General features: G+C 42.1%; 2 protein-coding genes across 3 annotated transcripts in view; both read right to left on the bottom strand.

The window, feature by feature from the left end:
• The window catches only part of zgc:100829 (uncharacterized protein LOC445149 homolog), an 18,223-nt gene extending 12,539 nt beyond the window's left edge, over positions 1-5,684 (bottom strand). The window contains exons 1-4 of one of the 2 annotated variants that reach the window (XM_027022685.2): positions 5,387-5,684; positions 4,364-4,674; positions 742-889; positions 320-431 (exon numbers count right to left, since the gene is read on the bottom strand). In XM_027022685.2, coding sequence (XP_026878486.2) covers positions 320-431; positions 742-889; positions 4,364-4,538 — 435 coding nt within the window. In that variant the 5' untranslated portion in view covers positions 4,539-4,674; positions 5,387-5,684. Of the gene's footprint in view, positions 1-319; positions 432-741; positions 890-4,363; positions 4,675-4,891; positions 5,297-5,386 lie in introns of those variants that run through there. The other variant, XM_027022686.2, reaches the window with a different exon arrangement.
• Positions 5,685-12,913: 7,229 nt separating this feature from the next.
• puraa (purine-rich element binding protein Aa) overlaps positions 12,914-17,500 on the bottom strand; it is an 8,079-nt gene continuing 3,492 nt past the window's right edge. The window contains exon 3 of the mRNA XM_027022678.2: positions 12,914-13,882. Within this exon, the coding sequence (XP_026878479.1) occupies positions 12,948-13,805 (858 nt within the window). The 5' untranslated portion in view covers positions 13,806-13,882 and the 3' untranslated portion in view covers positions 12,914-12,947. The remainder of the gene's footprint in view (positions 13,883-17,500) is intronic.

Below are 17,500 nucleotides of genomic sequence, written 5' to 3'. Positions count from 1 at the left end.
AGCTTACCCCCTGTATGTCCCAAACTGATGGTGCGAGACTCCGAGCCTGCACTCTGTACTTAGGGAGCGAGCATTTACCTTTTGCTGTGTGAGCTGCTTATCTCGCAGTAGTCGCTCTTCCACACGAGCACGCGGACACTTCTACGGGCCTGTTCATGCAAGGCTCCACCAGAAATGCTTTTTTTGGTCTCAATTTGGTCTCAACGCAAAGATGTAAAAAGACCCAAACAAGCCTTGTCCCTCTCATTCTGTCTCTTTCCCCCTCGCTCTCTATGCATCCTGTTCTCTCTCACTGACTGTCTGTCTCTCTCTCACTTACCTTCAGATTAAGCTGTACCCCTGACAGCGTTTTAGGGGGGAGGTTCTCCCTCCCCGATTGCTCTGTGGACGCGCTGCTTACAAGGTTACTCTTTAAACCGGAGACCTGGTTACTGCAAAACATATATAAAAAGAGAAATGATTGTCATGATAGAGACAATTCAATTCTTTTGCAAATTAACCAATTTTGGAATAATCTCTCATTACACAAGCTCAATGGTAGTGATCACACCCAACTTGCCTACCAAGTCAGGACTGGCGTCAATGAATGTGGAGTCAAAGTTAATTGATTTTTTCAAAATATTTAATTACAAAGAAAAATAATTAATTTCAATTAAGACTCAAATTTAGATGTTTTATTCAGTATTTACTCCATCAACTGTACTGGCTGAGGTGAACAGAAGGGGCAGAACATGTTCATACCACGAATGGTTAAGAAGACCAGCTGATTTCCTCTCGCCGAACCCTGAGCAGATGATCTTGGAGGCCTTGAACTCGTCCGACTCTCCAATGACCAGCACCTGTATGTCACCGTCTCGGCCCAAGAGCCAGCTGACGTTCTTGCTGTGAGCTACACGGTGACCGGAACAGCACAGGAGGCATTAGGACTGCTCATTTGTAAGCCATATTTAGTCATCATATAATAATCCATTTTGCTTTGGTCTCAAAGCCTAAAAAAAAGTCAACACCATATACTGTAGACAAAGCACGGGGTGTAAAGTTTTTTTTTTTTTTTTGCGGTTCAGCGATCCGACACAAATAAAAGGATGTTCAGTTACGAGAAATGTGACAAGTGCATAAAAGAAGAGGCTTGGTAGTGAACAAGGGAAGACTGACATAATGAACTGGTTCTTCTTGCATGCCTTGTGGCGAAGAGACAACATTCCAGCTCAGCGGGCAAGACTTGTGTGCCCTGTCATATCATATATGCCAGGAATCAAACAACGAGCAATGCGCGCTCCCTAAAGGGTTAATGACCATCATTAAAATGATACGGTGTACAGCTACCGTGGGTAGCACACACATCTCACTGCAGGAGGCATGACTAAATATCCGAGGCTCAACATTAACATGAACGCAGCCTTTAGAAAGTCTAATAAAACTACATCATATCGTCAAGTCTGTGGTATCCACTACTGGTTTGTTCGTAGGCTTATAGAAGAGTCTTGAAAAATACATGGTGTACATCTATTTCCACCACACTGGTCAATAAGTTCACATATCTAATGGTCTACAGATCAGCTGGATGCAGGCTATGGGCTTAAACGTGTAGACACATTTGCACAGTGCACATTTTGCGGATACCCACAAAGTTTTCCTGAACAAATGATCCCGCAACCAGGTAGCAAATGAGCGACTGATGTCAACTCAACAGAAGCAGGAATAATATGATAACCCCCTCGTAATAATTTTGCACGTCACTAATATATAGCTCCAACTTCTATGTAAAGGGGGGTATTTAAATAAATAACTGGAGTAGGTTTCCTTAGCTTCCTTTAAAATTTAGTAGCCTGTTCATCTGTCCTGCAGTAGCCTATCCTTTTCACTCATAGCTGACAAGCATTTAACGTAATGCATGTCCGATTATGCCAGAATATCTTGAATGGACTACGTTGCAATTCTGACAGTAAAGATTTGTAAATTGTATCTTTCTTTGCACTTTAAAAAGGGCGAGGTTTTATTCATTCACTTTCTCTTGGTTTAGTCCCGCCTTTTCCACCATTCATAATGGTTTTAGCAGAACTGATGGTTTTCCCACTAACTTCATAAGGAGGGAATTTTCCTAAAACTTGCACTAACATTACTGTGGGATGATGATGAACAGCACATGTAACTACTGTCTTAACACTTCAGTGCTGTCTTGGTGACACACACAGCTTTGAGTAAAATCTGCTTCTCACTCATTTCTTGTGACCACAGTTCTGCATGGGACATAAAGGTCACTTTCTTGCTGTGTCTATCCACTCATAAATACCACGACAGATTAAATAATGCTCGCTCTTTCTTTCGTTCTTTCTTTCCTTCCCCTCAAACATTTACTTTGTTTTGAGTAAATACATACTTCCTGCACACTTCCTGCACACTTCCTGCTTTGCTGGCAGTTGGCGGTCCGGGTGGATGGAACAGCCCAGGAGACATTTCCCCCTCTGGCTCCTCAAGCTTACCCAGTAGCCAAGTAGCGCCTCACACCACTTTGGTTTCATTCCAAAATCTCAGATAATGAGCCAAAGTTTTAATATACTGCATGTTTTACAGTTTGTATCTTACCTTCTTGTGACTTATCTTTCTAACAGAGAGGATGTTGTGTAGAATCTACTTAAAACAGCCTAAGTTTGTACTGGGATCTAGCATGAGCATGTTGCATGAGTGCAGCGTAGGGAGACCACTGAGCAGCTGAGGAACAGCTGCGGATGTCCCAAGGAGATAGAAGCCTCTCTGTTCTCCAGCGAGCCCTGAAAGGCGGCGCAATAATAACTGCTTTGTTTTGGGCCTGGTCAGGAAGCAGCTTCCTCCTGGACTGACGCACATGTCAAGGCAAATGAGCTCCTGACCAGCCCCCTGTGACATAGCATAGCACTCCTGCCTGGGATGGGAAGGCCTGTGGTTTGTCCGACCCAATTATTGCGCCGTTTTTTTTTTTCCACGACTGTCATAAAAAAATGCTGATGGGTCAGATTGTGAGCTCTCTGAATGTCGAACCAGTTTAAGACGATGTGTGCTCGAGTGTCTTTAGCCTAATGGCCTGATGTGTGCTGCAGTCTTTGCTTCTCTGCCGTCTTTATTTAGCACTGTCGTTCTCACTCAGGTACAGTGGAGTGATACCCCCTCACCCCCTCCTGCCTGTTACCCTCATTTTGGATAGCTGGGGGTCATATCTGGGGCAAAGGTAGCTTAAGTCTTAGATGGAGGTGCGTTTTAGCAGGAGGGTTCAGAGCGCTGCATTACAGTGAAGCATGCTGCTTGAACTCCATTATGCTTAAAGCCCTGGTGATGTGTGTAGTAGCCATGGCGATGTTTGTAGTGACCTTGGTGATGTGTGTAGTAGCCATGGCGATGTTTGTAGTAGCCCTGGTGATGTGTGTAGTGGCTCTGGTGATGTGTGTAGTAGCCCTGGTGATGTGTGTAGCAGCCCTGGTGATGTGTGTAGCAGCCCTGGTGATGTGTGTACCAGCCCTGGTGATGTGTGTAGTGGCCCTGGTGATGTGTGTAGTAGTGATGTCATAACTTGTAGGCTGTATGCTTATTGAATAGCAGCAGAAATCTAAAGAACTGTCTGCTAAGGTAATCACACTATTATCAGACTGCTATAAACAACTACAACCCTAAACGTTCTGCGTCACTTTCTGAGTACAACCCTAAACGTTCAGTGTCACTTTCAGACGGCAGAACTAAACTTTCGGTCTTGTGTTTTCTCACGCATTGTCATCCAGAATTTTTCGCTGCGGGCTTTGTCTCAACACACTCTTGCATTACAAATGCATTCCTCGGTCGAAGCAGTGTTTATCCATTCACTCTCTCTGTTATGGCGTCAGTGCTGAGCTGTTTTGCGTGTGTTTTTATGGCACTCATCACTGTAACACAGGATGTTCCTACCACAGGTACCCACACGATCAGCTGAGCAGCTCACTCCTGACTGAGTCATTACTATGTTTAGCCTTGGCAGTTTCAAGATTAAAAGTTAAAAAAGAAGTTCAGACATGTATGGTTAAGGTCATGCTCATGCATGTGTGTGTGCTCAGTTTCACTCTAATGTGTGGGAGGTGTGCTTTGAGTGAAGAATGAAGGTGTGTGTTCGGGTTTTGCATGAGGAGTGTTTCTGCCAAAGACTCCCCTGTGTGTTTAGAAGCTGTTGGCAAAGTGAAATATTACGCTCGGAGGCCTTAGCGAGCGCAGTCGCCGTTTGTCGCAGTTCTGAAATAGCTGTTAACAGCTGTGGGCTGTTAGGACAGAGAGAGGAGACAGATGTTGGGTGGCCGAAGCTGAGGTACAGACCCCGGGGGGGGCGGAGGTCTAAGGCAGGGGGTGTCGGGTGGAGGAGCTGTACCTGTCTTGGCTTTGGGCTGGTGGGGCTCCTCCCTCTCCATCTTCTCCTCGTGCTCCTTCCAGCGGCGGACCTGCTCCTGCCGCATCTTCAGGAAGAGCGTCCTCTTCTGCTCCTCGTTCAGGGCGCCCAGCACCTCCGGCTCGATGTACATGTCCTTCAGGATCTGCCGCAGCATGGCTCCTGCCGTATTGGGAGTGTGTGTGGGAGGATGAGGAGGGGGTGAAGTCCACACCTTGGTCCCCTGCAACTCTGCTCGCCCGCTCACCACACACACGCACTCATCATTGAGCTGCAGCCAGCCACTGGACAGGCTTTGGGGGAAAAATGACAGGTTACAACATCTGGAAACAATCTCTCTCTTTCTCTAAGCCAGTTTTGTTTGCTTGCTCTATCGCTTTAGATTTTTTTGTGTCAAACTGTATCTAAGCGTTCTCTTACAGACCTCTGCTTATTTTTTCCTGTCTTTCGTTCTTTATACCTCTATTTTTGCTTTCCCTTCTTTTTTTCACTTTTTCCTTCCATACCTACCTCGCTCCCGTTCTTTGGGTCTTTCCTGAGCTGCCGTTACTCTACCCCAGGCTTTTCTCTTCCGTCTTTAAGCCGGTTTTTGGCTGCCGAGTGCCGTCACTAGTCAAACACGCTGCTCCTCAGCCCTTTTCTCTTTAATGGGAGGAGATTCCACCCCCCTCCCTTACAAACTCCCACGAGGCAGTGGTGTTCTATTTTAGCCGCATCGCTCTGCGGCTGTAACTCAACTACAGCGGTGTGCCTGAAGTAAGGAGCGCGCGTTTACGGCGGAGAGACGACCGCGGCTCCTCCGGACAGAAGTATTTACGATCGGGCCGAAGAGAAGCGCTGGGCGCGAGACAAAGGCAGGGTGAGGACTGCCTGTCTGCTGGCACCCTCAGGAAAGCGCAGTTAATCTGCGCTGGGCCAATAAGGCTGGTGGGAGAGCAGAGAAGGGAAAGGAAGAGCTAGGGAGGGAGGAAAGAGTGGTAGAAGAAAGATTACAGCTGTACTCACAGTTGGGTGCGGACGGTCTACAGCAGGCTTTGCTGACTGGAATGAGCGGTGCTGTCTTTATTGCCTTTGTGTATGACTTAGCTGGTGACATCACAACATTCCATTCTCTCTCTCTCTCTCTCTCTCTCTCTCTCTCTCTCTCTCTCTCTCTCTCTCTCTCACTTTCTCTTTCTCTCTCTCTCACACACACACCAACTCACTCTCTGCCCTCTCAAAAATGCATAAACAGACACATTTCCTCTTTCCCGGTGCCTGTGCTAGAGGGAAGGTTGAGGGAGCACAGCCCAGCTGCTGGGGCTTCAACAGCAGCAGCATCCTGTTGAGCAGAGCTGGAGGAAGGCGAGAGTAAGAAGGTGGGGAGGAGGGGCACTAAACAGGAAGAGGGGAAAACACATGCACACACAAATAGCCTCAAGAGTGACACCTTCAGAAGACTACAGTAGGGGGCTTCCCCCACATTCACCTACACATCAAGTACCTTCATAACAAGAGATTCTGCCATAGTAATATATACAAATAAGGCTCAAGGTTTTTCCCTTATCATTGCTTAAAATGGCCTTATATGTCTCAAGGCAATGGTACTGCATTGATATACAATAATACTAACATTAGTTCCTCTGTAAAGTTGCACTTATTTTTTCTGATGAGCACCAGAATGATATCTGATATAATGAACGATATAAACAACTGGAATCGTTCAAGAGGACATATGTTTTTGCGCTGCTCTGAGCAGTAATTTGACTGCCCTGTAGTAGGCTGCTTTTCTAGAATCTAACACCAGGGGGCACTGAAGAGCCAAATCGTCTTAAACCTTGTGTAGTATAACTACACTTCTGAAAAGTAACAGAGTAACAGTGGCTTTTTACAGCAGATTTTTGTTGTTTAAATAATCACCTTAATTTTTATGGTTTGATATATTTTATGACAAATTATTTCCTGCTTAGAATTGGGCATTTTCCCTACTATTCTTACTCAATAAATTCCGTGTCAGTGTTTTTCCCTCAGTCATTCAGAAACAGCATTTTAGGGCATTTGCTATTTATAATTTCAAGTAGTTGTAAACATTGACCCACTAGATTTTTTTGTTTTTGTTTGTTTGTTTGTTTTTCCCATGTATCTCAGGTTGGCCATAAATTTTAGATTTTTGATCAACAGCACCATCTGCTGCCGAATGATAAGATTTCAGAATTAATTTTTATTAATTTCACATACTTTATCAGCAAGCTGAGGTCTATGGATCTCATATGATACATATATCCCTGTTGTATGTATATATAGGCTACAACTATGGCGGAAAAGCCAGCATCTTTTTTTACATAACACATACTGGTCGTGCACAGGAGAATGATTCAAGCTTTTTCAATCACTTTAGAATGAGAATATTTATCAGCTCTTATGCTGATAAAATTAGCCAATGTCAGTATTGCTTATCAAGGTTCAGCTCTGTCAAGATTGGGTTGTGCCACTTTTGTAGTGTCCGTTATCATCCACAGATTTTATTAAGCATATATCACTTGTGTTAATAAATTTAAATAATTGTAATATGTATTTGGAGACATTGTTTACTGCACGCACCCTAAAACACAATCTGGGTGCAGGTTATCTTCAGAGGAAATCAGTCATTAAATAGCTGGGAACAATATTGCTAAAACATTGACAAAATGCAAGGCTTTGAGTTGATGTAATCTGGAGTCATATGCAGTACTGCAGTGCTGTGAAAAAGCCTCGTCGGTTCCAAGGTTTGACTTCCAGCAGTGAGGAGGGTTTCAGGTCCTGCTCCTGGAGGAGAACCAGGGTGCTTCTCCTGCTCACACACATCTGACTCAGCTCACACTCACTCACTTCACCAGGATTTCAGCGCCCTTTACGCTCCTTTTGTCAGGTTGTCGCGTCAGTCCGTTTCAAATTCATAGAAGGCACGTTTGTTTGCGGAAAGGATGCAATTTTCACATACGCGTCCATTGGTCGATAGAAAGCTAAGAACGTTGACAGCTGTTGTCCACTAGATGGCGCGCCGTTCAACGGCGGAAGAGGAAGTCGACTTCACGTTTTCGCTGCACAGCTTGTGCAGGGCATGCAGCTTTGGCTTTGGACGGAAGGCTTTTGTTTATCCTCGCTTTGAATCTCGTAAGCAAGGCACCGATGTGGCTGTAGGCACTGCACACCAAACAAGGAGCAGAGGCGAGGGACCCCTCTGTGAAACTCACAGGTCGAGCACTTTTGGTTCGGGTATCATGTCCAGTTGTGGCATCATCTAATACTCCAGCTACAGGTCCAGTTGATCCAATAAATGCAGATTAAATAAATAAAGAAAACAACAAGCCTTAGGCAAAAATGAAAATATCCCACTTAACTTCATTTAGTAATACTGTAAAAGTATGTTTTCGGTTTATTTCCTTTATGGCTAGATTTGAGAGGTACACACAAATGGTAATATTTGGGACACTGCATGGGCAAAATTGACCTCAAGTTGCTCCATTGGCAAAACCAGACAAAAAAACAAAACACCCACCGCCACCCCCCCCCCCCCCAAAAAAAAACAACAAAAAAAGTCACAACCAGTTAATTACAAATGTATAGTACCAACTACAAATACAGCTACTGATTAAAGTTTGTAGTTCTAAACAGCGAGTTGGGAAGCACAAGTCACTCCAAAAAAACTGTGGTAACACAATCAAGACTAAAGGTAGTTTTGTTAAAATATATGTATGCAAACAAACGAAATCCTGACGGGAAGAATACAAGTGCAGGAAGTAGCGTGCACACGAGCAATGTATATTCAGACTGAAGTTGTAAGCCCTGCTGCAGTCTTTGCAGAATTACGCAGAACATTCATTCCCACGCTTACTTTTAGAGAATATGAGTGCAAATAAACTGGTTTGCCAGCCAATTCTAATCTGTCTGAAAATTAAACAGGTCCATATTGCAGCTTTGCAACCTAAAAAGTGTGAATTCAGCAAACAGAAGTCTTCATAATAAAAGCACTGCACTGGTGAATGTTGTTTTTTCTAGTAGGGTGGCATGTAGATGTTTTGAGGGCATTTAGGCAGATTATTTAAGGTTGGCTATTTTGCTGACATCTGATCTTGCATTTGGTGAAATCCAAAAAAAAAAAAAAAAAAAAGATGTTTAATATTCCTGCTGCACATCCTGGCAGACCTCTGACTTGGCAAAAAAGGAAAGCAAAAGCTGTTTTCTGAAGCAAACAGTTGATTAGAAGGAATTTTTACATTTCCATGATTTGAAGAAAATGGGGGGGGGGGGGGGGGGGGACACACTATAGCATTTAGTCTGCCCCATACTGTGAAACGTGAGGTCAGTGTAATGCAGGCTGAAGCAGCACAAAACCTTATTTGTGCTTTACTTGACAGCAAAATCTTTATGTCAGGTCGGAGGACACTGGCCTTTGAAATTTATACAACACTTGAAAGACAAACTGATGCAATAGTTTGACATAAGTATTGAAAACAATTTAAAAAAAAAGGAATTGGTTTTCCGAATATTGGAACCAATTGTAGGCAAACACGTTTTAAATATTGATTTCATTTTAAATATGTGAAAAGTAAAGTGGGGAGATGAAGCAAAAGCTTTGTGAGTATCTAAGTGTTCAGTGAAACCAGAGTGTAAGGGAGACATGAAAGGGAGTCATTCTTTAAAACAAATGGCCAAGTGCCATGATGAGAATACATTCACTGAAGAAGGTGTGTCTTCACGTGGTTTGATATTGATGACAAAACTTGTACTTAAAAGAAATACGATTCTTATTTTTGGTTGGGAGACACTCACATCGAACAGTCAAGTAATTTAATGAGCTCAGATACTCAGAGTATAATATACTGAACATGTTATATCATCAACATTTTTTGTATGTGCATGTATTCTTAAAAATGTTAGTATATTGTGTTTAACACCAAAATTATTAAAGCTCATCAATAAAAAAAGAGCAAGATTTTATCAAATGACATTTTGACATGCCAGGGGTTGTTACAACATGATGTGATTGGTTAGACTTTAGTCATACAAATGATTTAGCTTCTGAACAATTTCCAAATCATATTTACACACAGAAAACTTCACTGAAGTCAGTAATCCAGTATTGTCTTCTTCTATTAAACAACCACTCGATCCCTCAGTATTTGCAAGGAGGAACAAAGAAACAACACAAATATATTGAAAATTAAACTCTTTTTTTGTGAGATGTGGGTAAATTACCATTTCTTTTATTTTAAAATTTGTAAAATGTACATAAATTATATTTGACGCATCACCACCGAACATGTTATTCAGTAATCCTTCTTGCAAAGGGAAGGAACATAAGAGAGAAAGAAACTAAATTGCACAAGACATTCCTTGTTGAGATCTTTTTTTTTTTCTTTTTTTTTTTTGGAGCGACGATTGGTCAGACGTTTTCTTCGGGTGGGAAAGTAAATGTGCTACTGACATCCACCACCGGGACCAGAAGTGCCCACCTGGCCCTTCAGCCGAGCTTTCCCGAGTGCTGCTTGGAAAGGCAGCCGGGCGTCACCCGGGCTTCGTGGCCCCACCCCGAGACCCGGACACCCCTTCTGCCGCCTATGGAACCTCATGTCTCCCCATCACCCTTCTCACTACCAGAGAAATGGAGACGGTGCGTGGTGAGCGGAAAACGCGGACGCTCACTTCAAGCATGGAGGGGCAGGTGATGCGAGCATGTTGCCTCCATCGGGATGGGCCGACCCTCCTCGTTAAGCTTGCTTTCCTCTCACGTGGACTTAGACCTTTTTGTAAGTGCAGGTAAAGGCTTTTAAAACCTCGGAGAAATAAACGTGGAATTCCGCCACATGCTTTCAAATAATAACCCTTATATTTAATTGATATACATGTAATGCCGTCATTGGCACTTTCGATATTGCACACAATAATGAAATTTAGCACTGGAAAGAAAACAAACAAACAAACAAACAAACAAAATCTCTGTGAGCAAAAGACGTCACAAGTGCTATGGAATAACACTGAAAAGTTTGGGGGGGGGGGGGACAGAGTATGCTGACCATTCCACGTAAACGAGGAATTCAGCCACGGACAAATGACCTATTACTGCCAAGATCTGGAGCTGTGAGCAGACAACCTCACAATAAGAGACAATTGGGCACACAGAGCCACAGGCAGCCTGACAGCCAATCACCCTTCACCCCCCTTAATGCTGGCCAACCAATCCCTTTCTGGGATTACATGAGGGCTGATGCCTGGATGCATTTGAGTGGACAGCTGAGGAAAGGGGGCGGGGCTGAGAAAAAGAAGTTCGATGCCCAGAATGTCTACGCTAAGCACATGAAGGAGCCCAGCGGGACCTCGAACGAAGCGATAAAGAAAAAGAGAACGGAGAACCCAAACTTTGATTCCAAGCACCAGCCAGCGTGTAAGCGTCTGGAGTGTAAGGCACCAGGCTGTTTCAGTGCTGAAGAGCATGCTCCCCAACAAGGAACACTAGAGTCAGACTCTCCTAGTCGAGCGCACGTCGGCCGACGGTCCAGCCCCTCACGACATGCGTGCGTCCTTCTCGTTTTGAGCCGCGCCTTCCCTCCGAAGCAGAGCTCCTGCGTGTGGGTTCGTCTACGGCTAACCTACGGAACTTCGTCAGTGCCGGATGACTCTCGGATCCGGTGGCTTAGAAGTGAAATCGGTTCTTGCGAGCACAGGGGCCAGTCGTCCACAGGCAAGCGCGAAGGCGGCCTCCTCGCATCACCACGCACTTACGCCTCGGCCAACCGAGTGAAAGTGAAGAGTTCATTAAAGTTTCAAGCGTGCGTTTTTTTTTTTTTGCCACACGCCAACGGTTCTAGGCTTGCCTGTGAGTGAATAACCGCTGTGATCAGATTAACTGATTTTATTTGCTAAACACTGTCAACTTCTGAGAGGCAGCCCCCCCCCCCCCCCCCCCCCCAACCAACTACCCCACCCCCCCCGGCTTCATTTTTTTGCCTTTCTGATGAGTGCATGCTTTATCTGGGGATCAGCCATACCCACGAGCAGGAGCTCCATTTTGGTGAGTTTGTCCCGTGGCACTGTTCAAAACGAGGACGTAGCGCCATCGCTGGGCTTCACTGCAGGGTGACGTATATCCAGCTAGGGCTCCCCCAACACAGGCCCTGAAGGACCCCTGAGAGAGAGAGAGGGATTTCACTGCAACCGACCTGTCGCTCACGTTTGATCCAACAGTCACGGGGTTCGAGATTATCGATGTTTACATGTATCACACAACCGAACACGCTTCTTGAAATGATCATTCATTCAAGCTGGTGACCAAACATTACGGACAGGGCATTGTCCATGAAACCACTAAACAGAAGGTCCTTGAGGACTCGCATTGAGTAATCCACCTCAGTGCAGCTGTGTACAGGTTAACATGCAACAACAGTATTCTGTGGTGCCACTCATACTCACTGGTAGACTGATAGCATTTTTAAATCCTTCTAAAGGCTGTTCTTTAACTCCCCCACTCAAAACGTGAGGTATTTTCTTCTCTGTAAGCACTGAAATACAGCTGATTCACAAAATCATACTTTGTATATTTTTCTACATTTCTGACAATTCGTAGTATACTTATCCAGGGGCATGGTAGTTTAGGGAGGAAACAGTTTTTTGTTGCAAAACTGTTTTAGTCTTTCTGCCAACACTGCTCTTCCTTATTTAAAGTACCTTTATACCTTTTTATACACTTTGCAGGACAATAAGACACAAATACATAGCATACTCATCTGCATGACAATTATTTCAATGGATAAAAATACACTGGTATTACTCCATACAACATCTGTGTAGAGGTCGCCATGTTAATAACCACCAACCAGTTGAATAGCTTTATAGCAATCTGAGCGACGCATTCTGCAGTACAGTGAGCACTTGTAACCTTGCACGACTTAACCTGTACCTATCTCTTCCATACTGATTGACATTTTGACAGTTGAACAACAAGATTTCTGGCTAGCCCTCAGGTGATGCTTTTTATATATATATATATATATATATATATATATATATATATATATATATATATATATATATATATGAGTGGCATGGTTACCATGACAACCTCTTAAGAGGATTTTAAATTTTGGTTAAAAATAAACAACTAAAACGTCTGATTTGTGCTGAAGTTATTAGCTTACATGTAAAGGACTGGTTTCTCATATTTCGGCAATAATTCCATTTGAACATTGCAAACACTTTTTATAATATCTTCAACGTGTACAAAAGTTCTTGGTTAATAAGGGAAATAAACACTCAGTCCTTTATCTGTAATCAAGTAGGAAACACAGTTCATATATAATGTTATTACTTTGTTTAGCAGCCGCTTACTGTATTAATGGTGGGTAAGTGGGTAACATCCAGCGATGGGTGACAAGTCGCAACTGTCAGTTTGTGGAGGTTTTTTTGTGTGTGGGTAGCGCTCCCTTGGAGTTAAACCGTTACAGTTAAATCTTTATATTTTTTTTTTTTACAGTAAAGTTCTTTTTACTTATAACTTCTCTTTGTTATTTTGATTACTTTTTTTTTTGCATGTTTACCTCTCCACTAATTATCAATCCTCATCCCCATCATCATCTGCGTGCATCTCTCCTTGCTGCTGCTCACATGCTCTTCTCTCCCGTTGCTTGTCTTGGATCTTTTTCATCTCCTCTGCGTATTTACAGAAAGTGTTCCCGAACTTGGACCACACTTTGTAGGGCACCGTGATAGAGTTGCGATAGGTCGGCTTTACTTCGCTTACCCTCATGAACACCCCGTACTTGTTGGAGCCCACGTCAAAGAAAAAGCGCTTGTTGTCCACAGTCAAAGAGGTCCCCTCGGGCAGTTCCGCGGGTTCGTCCTCTACTCCGTAGTCGTCGATGAGTTTCGCCAACGCGTCGCGAAACTCGATAAGTCCCTGTGCGGGAAGCGCGATCGTCTGCCCCTGCGTGGATCCCAGACCGGGCCCCCGGTTCACGGTTTGCCGAATCCTTAGAAACCGGCCTCTCTGGTTCTCCTTTAGATCCATGTAGTATTTCCGATTCTCCCGGACCAGAAACTCGCTCTTCAACGCGCGCCGCGGCTCGTCTTGCACCATGTCGGGATTGCTTGGCCCCAACTGGGCATAATGTTCGATGAAGTCCCCGAGGTAGTCGCGGAACTCGACAGCGACGGACATGGAGAGAGTGAGGCGGCTCTTGTTTCCCCCGGCCCCGACTTCTGCTATCTTCAAGAATCGGCCTTTCGCGTTCTGCTTTACGTCCAAATAAAAACGTTTGTTCTGGATGTCAACCCGCTTCGAAGCGAGCTCTTGAGTCTCGTGTTGCAGCCCGGAAGCCGAGCCCGCCCCTCCTGTCACCGGGTGCATGGAAGCGACACCCGGGCCCGTGGCTGCTCCTCCCTGCTCACTTCCACTGTCTCTGTCCGCCATGATGCTGCCTGCCTTCTCCCTCTGTCTACTGCAACCTTACTGCCAGCCAGCCAGCCACGCCACCGCTCTCGCGAGATCTGTGGAAGGGGATAGACAAGTTGCACTTAAGCCAGTGTTTCTCGCTTTAACGAATCCAACGAATATATAATATAGTATAAATAACAAAAGCACTAAGAATATATTATTATTATTATTATTATTATTATTATTATTATTATTATTATTTAATAATAATAATAATAATAATAATAATGTCAATTAAACGCCATATTTAAGCGGAATACTTGATTTGGTGCTCTCTGAAATCTCATGGGGTAGACTCAATACCTGCACTACCCTAAAGCGAAATTAAGTTAAATATTTGACTACACTGTATCTATATCGAATTCTATGATAAAAGCACAGAAAGGTTTGACTAACCTAATCATTGCTTATTTTGGTGATAGCAAGATTTAATTTATTAATTAAATAAACGTATAGTTAATAAGTAAGATGCTTACGACTAGGTTTACAGAACACTTTGTTCGTAAAAGATATTAAAGTGCGAAACTTGTGAAATAGTCGACTTCAAAAATGCTGCGCCCCATAAATGAGTCAGATAATGGATTTTCACATAGTTCAGTAATATGGGCAGATTCAGTTACATAATCAGCGATGTTAGAACGTGCACTGTGTAAACTGGTTCGTCCTTCACAAACTTTCACCAGTATCCCTGTGAAAATGCCGAGGACAATATAACCTATACTCCTTTCTAAATATGTTCCGAGCATTTTGGTAGGGACGTGTCTATTTGGCGTTGGTCAACGTAATCTATTTGTAGGTTATAACCGAGTCACTGGTCGCCATTCTCCGATCTCTTTTCATAATATGACACGTTCCTTTTCTCTAGTAGGCGTGTTATACTTTCACTAATGAAGTTTTAATATGTTTGGTGCGCTGCCCAAAATTAGATTACATACACACTTACATAAACATGAATACAATATTTTTATGAGAGCATTTTTATTAGACGTACTTTCTCAAAGAATATAACTATTTAAATTGAGACCTATCTTACATTATTGCAACAAATTAACAAGCAAATATATTAGACTGGCTTACAATTTAAAAAATCCCCTTCGACTCAATATACACATACTGTAACAAATTATTATTGTTTCAAAAAAAGTGTGTTGCTGTCAAAGGTTGAACAGCTGAGTTTCAAATCTTTTAAAATTATATTGACAGTACAGAAGTGTATATTTGTAAAAGGATGTTTTTGTTTGTATATTTATATTTTAGGTAATGCATTTCTCCTTTAAAATATCTTTAAAATGAATAACAATAATACATTCATCCAAATATTCAACAACGTAAAGTGTTAAAGTGGGGGAAGCATTATCCAAAGTCAAATACTGCTCACTCTAAACCACAAGAGAAGAAAATCGTTTAAAAGTGATTTGAGTCAATATTAGAAAGGTTGAACAGCTCATTTGAAATTGTATTCAGTAACCATACATTAATATAGTACTGCATACTGTATCCTAATTGCACAGTAATGAATGTTGAATACATATAGAGTAACTTCAGAATACAGATTCACCAGTTGTAGCATTCTTATATTAATAACATTAATCAGTATTGACGACAATAATTGTATTTGCCTATAAACATGAAAGTAGAAGTAGTAGAAGTAGCAATAATAATAATAATAATAATAATAACAACAACAATAATATAAACTTAAAAAACTCGCCCCACCAAAAATATTCTTGAAGTCTATTATTCGTAGCAGCATGCAGCGATGAGAAAACAAAACACAATAAAACCTCTCAATACCTCTAATCAAATAAATTAAATATAGGCTATGGTTATAGTGTAAATTTAAATTTGTTGTGAAACTGGAAATACGTTTTTTTTTGTTTTGTTCTATCTGAAAATAAGTAAGATGACGACAATATATAGTAGTCTATGTATGTTATCGTGAAAATCAGCCTCTACCATTGCGTAATCGTTTCCCCGGTCATTTAATAAAAATGTGAAATATATGCCCTTTAACCTTAAGCCAGGCCTGTAGTATCCATTGTCCAAAAAAATAAATAAAACAAAATAAAATTAGGCGTATTCGTTTTACTTTATGAAAGGTCTATACTAAATGTTCGTTTTTATTTGTATTTATTTTTGTTTTGTTTTTCATTCGTTTAATTGCAGGCCTACATTCAGATTCACATACATTCAGGCGTGTTTATTATACATCTCACCTCGCTTTTGGGCCTTTTGAAAAAGGAAACGTCCAAATGCGACACTTGAGAGATACCGAATGTCTTTAATTCAGCCTCATAAACCGTTGTTTCATTTCTCCAACAAAGCGATTATATATAAAATGCTACATCTACTGTAGTGTTTTGTTCATTTAGCAAATTAATATTTATTCATATTTAATAAATGTGCACACAATTAATTAAGGGCAATTAAAAAAAAACGAACATGTAGTAAACAAAGCATCAGACGATAATAGTAAACGTGAGGATAACTGTATCCAACTTGTTCAGACGGGTTTCCCATGTCTACTCTAAGAGAAACATTAAAACAAATCCATCTAATGCCACCCATAGATTCTGCAGTGCGGGTAGATAGGACAGCGGGGTGAAAGATCCGTACAGCAATAGGGTAGGAAAGCACACCTTTTTATCGTTTAATTTTTGTCATCAAACCCCTACTTCCACAGCCTAAATGTCCCCTGTATTATTTGGCATTCTCTGAATTTATTGTGAAAACAGTTTTGTTATTCTACTAGCTGTCCTTGAACCCTATGTAGGTAGATACAGGAAAGGCCTTTAAGAAGCATAATAAAGTTCACTTTATAGCGTAATAGGCCAATAGGCTATGGACGAATTATTCGAAATGGTCTTAGAGCCTTGACATAACAGATTACCGTAAACTGTTAAGAGCTGATGTTCAAATATGCAGTGTTTTACAAGTCTGTGTTTTATACTCCACTAAAATAATAATAATTTCACTGCAGGCGATGCAATTTTTTTCGGGATCAGTAAAGCGTTATCTTATCTTAATGCACTTTACAGGGGTGGACAAAAATACTAAAAGAGAACTTGTAGGCATAAAATGTTAAAAGCCCCGTGCGGAGATGATGAGGCCTCTCTATGTCCATGTATTTTATCATGATGAGAAAAGACTTGCAGTATCTACTGTACACTCATACTTACGTTACCTGTGCAAATCTTAAAATCTGTTTATCTGATAGGCTAAATCACGTCATTTCTGGTTGGCAACAGGGAAATAAAACTTGTTAGCCTTTATTCGGCGTTTGTCTTTTTACAAAAGAGGTAAAGGCGGCCTCTAAGTTCTACGCCTGGCTGGTAGGAGAATGCAGTCGTCCTTCGCTTCTTCGGTCTTTAGGAAGCTGTGCAGACGAAAGGATATCTCCCCAAATCCTGTGTCTGAACTCATTAAATGCACTACAGTGAAGCTTGTGCTCCAAGCATTTGTATGCAAGAGTAAATCTTTAATTTGTAATCCTTCAAATTTCACACAGATGCCAAAATGTTTATAAAATATGTGTTCATAGGGCCAATGTTACGTGAATGATCTGCATGATTGGTATTTTTATTGTTTTTTAAAATTTTTAAATAGTTTGACATCACTGTGTGCATTAGACTGTTTCCGATGCGCTACTTGGTTTGATCCGGTTTTAAACT

The sequence above is a fragment of the Electrophorus electricus genome, chromosome 6 (genome assembly GCF_013358815.1).
Source record: "Electrophorus electricus isolate fEleEle1 chromosome 6, fEleEle1.pri, whole genome shotgun sequence".
NCBI classification, from domain to species: domain Eukaryota; kingdom Metazoa; phylum Chordata; class Actinopteri; order Gymnotiformes; family Gymnotidae; genus Electrophorus; species Electrophorus electricus.
The sequence above is the reverse complement of the archived record's forward strand: the minus strand, read 5'-3'. Positions and strand labels throughout refer to the sequence as shown.